Source organism: Cyanistes caeruleus, chromosome 28 (assembly GCF_971803275.1).
Source record: "Cyanistes caeruleus chromosome 28, bCyaCae1.hap1.1, whole genome shotgun sequence".
In the NCBI taxonomy this organism is placed as follows: domain Eukaryota; kingdom Metazoa; phylum Chordata; class Aves; order Passeriformes; family Paridae; genus Cyanistes; species Cyanistes caeruleus.
The window spans coordinates 397,398-404,766 of NC_141728.1; the positions used below are offsets into that span (position 1 = coordinate 397,398).

General features: G+C 54.2%; 1 protein-coding gene across 1 annotated transcript; it reads left to right on the forward strand.

Moving 5' to 3' along the window:
* Nucleotides 1-3,078: 3,078 nt before the first annotated feature.
* On the forward strand, nucleotides 3,079-6,297 carry LOC111943978 (uncharacterized). Its single transcript, XM_086864856.1, has 2 exons — nucleotides 3,079-5,367; nucleotides 5,413-6,297. The coding sequence occupies exons 1-2, from the start codon at nucleotides 4,027-4,029 to the stop codon at nucleotides 6,295-6,297; spliced, it is 2,226 nt and encodes a 741-aa protein (XP_086720982.1). The 5' UTR covers nucleotides 3,079-4,026.
* Nucleotides 6,298-7,369: the final 1,072 nt, after the last annotated feature.

Consider the following 7,369-nt stretch of genomic DNA (forward strand, 5'->3'; position numbering starts at 1 on the left):
GTGGAATTTTATTGGGATTTTATTGGGATTTTATTGGGGTTTTATTGGGGTTTTATTAAGATTTTATTGGGATTTTATTGGGGTTTTATTGGGGTTTTATCGGGATTTTATCGGGATTTTATTGGGATTTTATTGGGGTTTTATTGGGGTTTTATTGGGGTTTTATTGGGATTTTATTGGGATTTAATCGGGGTTTTATTGGGATTTTATTGGGATTTAATCGGGGTTTTATTGGGGTTTTATTGGGATTTTATTGGGATTTTATTGGGATTTTATTGGGATTTTATTGGGATTTTATTGGGGTTTTATTGGGATTTTATTGGGATTTTATTGGGATTTTATTGGGATTTTATTGGGATTTTATTGGGATTTTGGCGGGATTTTTTGGCGGGATTTTGATGGAATTTTGGCGGGATTTCCATGGAATTTTGGCGGGAATTCTGGTGGGGATTTTGGCGGGGATTTCCATTGAATTTTGGCGGGATTTCCATGGAATTTCGGCGGGAATTTTGGCGGGGATTTCCGTGGAATTTTGGCGGGAATTCCGGTGGGGATTTTGGCGGGGATTTCCATGGAATTTTGGCGGGAATTTTCCAGCGGATTTTTTTGGGTTGGGGGAGGGTGGGGGAGGGGCCGGGAGCCTCTTCCCTTTCCCCTCCCCCCACCCGCGTCCGGCTCCGCTGGGGATTCCGGGGTGGGGGAGGGGCGACCTCAAACCCGAGCTTCCCGCGCCCCTCCCCCACCCCAAAACGGGAAATTTTTGGGGGGGGTGGAATTTTGGGAGGGGGTGGGGGAGGGGCGTGGGAACCTCGAATTTGACTTCGCCCCTCCCCCCACCCCCTCCCCAAAATCCCATTGGGGGTGGGGGGAGGGGCGTGGGAACCTCGACATCGCCCCTCCCCCCACCCCAATTAAATTATTAGGAAGGGGTGGGGGAGGGGCGAAGTCAAATCCGAGGTTCCCACGCCCCTCCCCCACCCCAAACGGGGATTTTGGGTGGGGTGGGGGAGGGGCAAAATCGAGGTTGAGGTTCCCACGCCCCTCCCCCACCCCAAAACGGGATTTTTGGGAGGGGTGGGGGAGGGGCGAAGTCAAATTTGAGGTTCCCACGCCCCTCCCCCACCCCAATGGGATTTTTTTGGGAGGGGTGGGGGAGGGGCAAAGTCAAAGTTGAGGTTCCCACGCCCCTCCCCCACCCCAAAACGGAAATTTTGGGAGGGGTGGGGGAGGGGCGAGCCAAAGTTGAGGTTCCCACGCCCCTCCCCCCACCCCCAAATGGATTTTTTTGGGGCGTGGGGGGAGGGGCGAAGTCACATCCGAGGTTCCCACGCCCCTCCCCCACCCCCAAGGGGATTTTTTTGGGAGGGGTGGGGGAGGGGCGAAGCCAAAGTTGAGGTTCCCGCGCCCCTCCCCCACCCCAAAACGGGATTTTTTGGGGGATTTTTGGGGGGTGGGGGAGGGGCGGGGTGGGGGGAGGGGCCTGAGGCTCCCGGGGGAGGGGTGGGGGGAGGGGTGGGGGGAGGGGCGCGCCTCAGGAAACCCCAAAACTTCCTCCCCTCCGGCCCCGCCCCTCCCCCCGCTCTCCGCTCAGGGATTTTATTTTGGGGGGTGGGTTTGGTTTTTTTTTTTTTTTTTTTTTTGAGGGGTGGGGTCCCCTCCGCCCCTCCCCCACCCCGGGACCCCTCCCCCACCCCCGAGAAAAAATCCCGGGAATTTTTTTTTTAAAATATTTTTTTTTATTAATTTTTATTTTATTTTTAATTTTTTTTTTGGGGGGGGTGGAAAAAAAAAACCCCAAAAAAACCCCAAAAAAATCCCAAAAAAATCTCGCGGGAATTTCGGGAAGCGGCAGGTAAGGGTGGGGGAGGGGCGGGGGGGAGGGGTGGGGACAATTTGGGGTCATTTGGGGACAATTTGGGGACATTTTGGGGACATTTTGGGGCATTTTGGGGTCATTTGGGGACAATTTGGGACCTTCTGGGGACAATTTTAGGGCATTTGGGGACATTTGGGGACAATTTTGGGACATTTGGGACATTTGGGGACATTTTGGGGACATTTTGGGACGTTTTGGGGACATTTGGGGACAATTTGGGGTCATTTGGGGACATTTTGGGACATTTTGGGTCATTTGGGGCATTTTGGGGTCATTTGGGGACAATTTGGGACCTTCTGGGGACAATTTTAGGGCATTTGGGGACATTTGGGGGAGATTTTGAGGACATTTTGGGACATTTTGGGGACATTTTTGGGGACATTTGGGGAGATTTTGGGGACATTTGGGGACATTTTGGGACATTTGGGGACATTTGGGGCCATTTGGGGACATTTGGGGACATTTGGGGACAATTTTGAGACCTTCTGGGGACATTTGGGGACATTGTTGGGGAATTTGGGGACATTTGGGGACATTTTGGGACCTTCTGGAACTTTTTGGGGCCATTTGGGGACATTTGGGGCCATTTTAGGGACATTTGGGGACAATTTTGGGACATTTGGGACATTTGGGGACATTTTGGGGACATTTTGGGGACATTTTGGGACATTTGGGGACATTTTTGGGGACATTTGGGGCCATTTGGGGACAATTTGGGGACATTTGGGGACATTTGGGGACATTTGGGGACAATTTGGGGCATTTGGGGACAGTTTTGGGACCTTCTGGGGACATTGTTGGGGAATTTTGGGGTCATTTGGGGACATTTTTGGGACATTTGGGGACATTTGGGGACATTTGGGGACATTTGGGGACAATTTGGGTCATTTTGGGGTCATTTGGGGACATTTTGGGGACATTTGGGGACATTTTGGGGACATTTGGGGTCATTTGGGGACATTTTGGGGACATTTTGGGACATTTGGGGCCATTTGGGGCCATTTGGGGACATTTGGGGACATTTGGGGCCATTTGGGGACATTTGGGGACATTTGGGGACATTTGGGGACAATTTTGAGACCTTCTGGGGACATTTGGGGACAATTTGGGACATTTGGGACAATTTTGGGACCTTCTGGGGACATTTTGAGGGAATTTGGGGACATTTGGGGACATTTCTGGGGCTTTTGGGGACAATTTTGGGACCTTCTGGGACCTTTTGGGGACAATTTGGGACCTTCTGGGACCTTCTGGGGACCTTTTGGGGACATTTGGGACAATTTGAGGTTAATTTGGGACCCTCTGGGACCTTTTTGGGACAATTTTGGGGCCTTTGGGGACATTTGGGGACATTTTGGGACCTTCTGGGGCACCTCAGAACCTCCTGGGATATTTGGGGACCTCTTGGGCCACCTCATAGGACACCTGGGGACCTCATAGGACACCTGGGGACCTCCTGGGCCACCTGAGAACCACCTGGGGACCTCCTGGGCCACCTGGGGACCTCCTGGACCACCTGAAGACCTCCTGGGGATCTTCTGGGCCACCTGGGGACCTCCTGGGGATCTCCTGAACCACCTGAGGATCTCCTGGAGATCTTCTGGACCACCTGAGAACCTCCTGGACCTCCTGAGGACCTCCTGGACCTCCTGAGGACCACCTGAGAACGTCCTGAGGACCTCCAGAACCACCTGAGAACCACCTGAGGACCTCCAGAACCACCTGAGAACCTTCTGGACCTCCTGAGAACCTCCCAGACCACCTGAGAACCACCTGAGAACATCCTGGACCTCCTGAGGACCTCCTAAACCACCTGAGGACCACCTGGTGACCACCTGAGAACCACCTGAGAACCTTCTGGACCACCTGAGGACCTCCAGAACCACCCAAGGACCTCCCGAACCACCTGAGAACCTCCCAGACCACCTGAGAACCTCCAGAACCACCTGGTGACCACCTGAGGACCACCTGAGAACCCCCTGGACCACCTGAGGACCTCCTGAACCACCTGAGGACCACCTGTGGACCTCCTGGACCACCCGAGAACCTTCTGGACCACCTGGTGACCACCTGAGAACCTTCTGGACCACCCGAGAACCTTCTGGACCACCTGGTGACCACCTGAGGGCCACCTGAGAACCACCCCCACCATGTCCTCCACCCTGGTCCTCACCGTCTACATCCTCACCTTCACCATCGGCTTCCCGGCCAACATCTTCACCTTGACCGTCCTGGCCACCAAATGCGGCCGCTCCAACCCGTCCTTGACCTCCTGCGACCTCCTGCTCCTCAACCTGACCTTCTCCGACCTCCTCCTGCTGCTCTTCCTCCCTCTCAAGATGGCCGAGGCGGCGGCCGGAATGGTCTGGCCGCTGCCGGACCTTTGGTGTCCGCTGGTGAATTTCTGTTTCTACTCCAGCATGTATCTCAGCGGGCTTTTCCTGGCGGCCCTGAGCGTCAGGAGATACCTGGGCGTGGTTTTCCCCCTCAGGTTCCGGGATCGCAGGAGACCCGGCCGGGTCCTGGCGGTCAGCGCCGTCATCTGGTTGGTGGCCTGCGGTCATTGCTCCGTGGTGTTCGTGGCCGAGTTGGGTGGGAAGGGTGACACCGGTGACGTCGGTGGCATCGGTGACCCCAGGGTTGACCCCAAGGTTGACCCCAAGGTTGACCCCATTGACCCCAAGGTTGACCCCATTGACCCCAAGCTTGACCCCATTGACCCCAAGCTTGACCCTGTTGACCCCAAGCTTGACCCTGTTGACCCCAAGGTTGACCCTGTTGACCTCAAGGTTGACCCCATTGACCTCAAGGTTGACCCCATTGACCCCAAGCTTGACCCTGTTGACCCCAAGACCTTCAACCCTCTTGACCCCAAGGTTGACCCCAGGGTTGACCCCGCTGACCCCAAGGTTGACCTTGGTGACCCCAAGACCTTCAACCCTCTTGACCCCAAGGTTGACCCCAGGGTTGACCCCAAGGTTGACTCCAAGGTTGACCCCATTGACCTCATTGACCCCAAGGTTGACCCCATTGACCCCAAGCTTGACCCCAAGGTTGACCCCAAGACCTTCAGGCTTCTTGACTCCAAGGTTGACCCCAGGGTTGACCCCGTTGACCCCAAGGTTGACCCCATTGACCCCAAGACTTTCAACCTTCTTGACCCCAAGGTTGACCCCATTGACCTCAAGGTTGACCCCAAGACCTTCAACCTCAAATTCTTCAACCCCAAAGACCCCAAACCCAACCCCAATGACCCCAATGACCCCAAACCCCACCCCAGTGACCCCAATGACCCCAAACCCAACCCCAATGACCCCATTGACCCCAAACTCCCCAACCCCCACTCTCTTGACCCCAAACGGAACCCCAATGACCCCAATGACCCCAAACCCAACCCCAATGACCCCAAACCCAACCCCAATGACCCCAATGACCCCAAACCCAACCCCAATGACCCCAATGACCCCAATGACCCCAAACCCCCCAAACCCCACCCCAATGACCCCAATGACCCCAAACCCCACCCCAATGACCCCAAACCCAACCCCAATGACCCCAAAGACCCCAAACCCAACCCCAATGACCCCAAACCCCACCCCAATGACCCCAATGACCCCAATGACCCCAAACCCAACCCTGCTGACCCCGCTGACCCCAAACCCCACCCCAATGACCCCAAACCCCATCCCAAAGACCCCAATGACCCCAATGACCCCAATGACCCCAAAGACCCCAAACCCAAGCCCGCTGACCCCAATGACCCCAATGACCCCAAACCCAACCCCAAAGACCCCAAACCCAACCCTAATGACCCCAATGACCCCAATGACCCCAATGACCCCGCTGACCCCAATGACCCCAATGACCCCAAACCCAACCCCAATGACCCCAATGACCCCAATGACCCCAAACCCAACCCCGCTGACCCCAATGACCCCAATGACCCCAAACCCAACCCCGCTGACCCCGCTGACCCCACTGGCCCCACCCCCTCCCCCCGCCCCGCCCCCCACAAATGCTACGACGACTTCTCCCCCTCCCAGCTCCGCTTCGTCCTCCCCTTGCGCCTCGAGTTCTTCTTCGTCCTCTTCCTCGCCCCTTTCTCCCTCACCCTCTTCTGCTCGGCCGCCTTCGCCCGCGCCCTGCTGGCGCGCCCGGCGCTGCCGGCGCCCAAACGCCGCCGCGCCGTGGGGCTGGCGCTGGCCAGCGCCCTCATTTTCGGGCTCTGCTTCGCCCCCTACAACGTCTCGCACGTGGTGGGGTTCTGGCAGGGCCGCAGCCCCGGCTGGCGCGTCTACGCCACGCTCCTCAGCGGCCTCAACGCCGCCCTGGACCCGCTGGTGTTTTATTGTTCCTCCGGGAGGGTGAGGAGGGCGCTGGGAGGGGTGGGCAGGTGGTTGAGGAGGGGTGGGAGGGGTTGAGAATGGGGGTGAAAGGGTTAAAAGTGGGTGTGAAGGGGTTAAAAATGGGGTTGAAGTGGGTGTGAAAGGGTTAAAATGGGTCTGAAAGGGTTAAAAATGGGGATTAAAGGGTTAAAAACGGGGTTAAAGTGGGTGTGAAAGGGTTAAAAATGGGTGTGGAAGGGTTAAAAACGGGGTTAAAGGGTTAAAATGGGGATTAAAGGGTTAAAAGTGGGTGTGAAAGGGTTAAAAAAGGGGTTCAAGGGTTAAAAATGGGAATTAAAGGGTTAAAAATGGGTGTGAAAGGGTTAAAAATGGGGTTAAAATGGGTCTGAAAGGGTTAAAATGGAAATTAAAGGGTTAAAAATGGAAATTAAGGGGTTAAAAATGGGAATTAAAGGGTTAAGAAAGGGTTAATGGAGCCTCGTTTTGGAATAACGGGAAAAAGTCCCCAAAATCCCCAAAAAATTACCAAAAATCCCCCAAAAATTCCCAAAAAATCCAAAAAAAATCCCCCCAAAATTCCCAAAAAATTCCCAAAAAATCCCCCCAAAAATTCCCTAAAATCTCCCAAAAAAATTCCCAAAAAATTCCCAAAAAATCCCCCCAAAAATTCCCTAAAAAACTCCCAAAAAATTCCCTAAAAAATCCCACAAAAATTCCAAAAATCCCCCCAAATTCCCCCAAAATGACGCAAAAAATCCTCCAAGAAATTCCCAAAAAATCCAAAAAATTCCCCTAAAAAAATTTCCCCCCAAAATTCCCCAAAAAATTCCCAAAAAATTCCTGAAATTTTTCCCAAAAAATCCTCCCAAGGAGTCGCAAAAAATTCCCTCAAAATTCCCTCAAAATTCCCCCCAAAATTCCCAAAATTTCCCCCAAAATCCTCCAAAAAACCCCAAAACCTCATTAATATTCTGACGCGCGCCGATGACGTCACCCCGCAGCGAAACCATGACGTCACCCCCGCGCCCTGACGTCATCACCCGAAATCAACGCCGAACCGCGGCGGGAAAATCGGGGGAGGGGGGGGGGGAGTGAAAATGGCGCCGCCTCTATCGCGATAGCGGCGATAAAGGCGATTTTTCCCGCC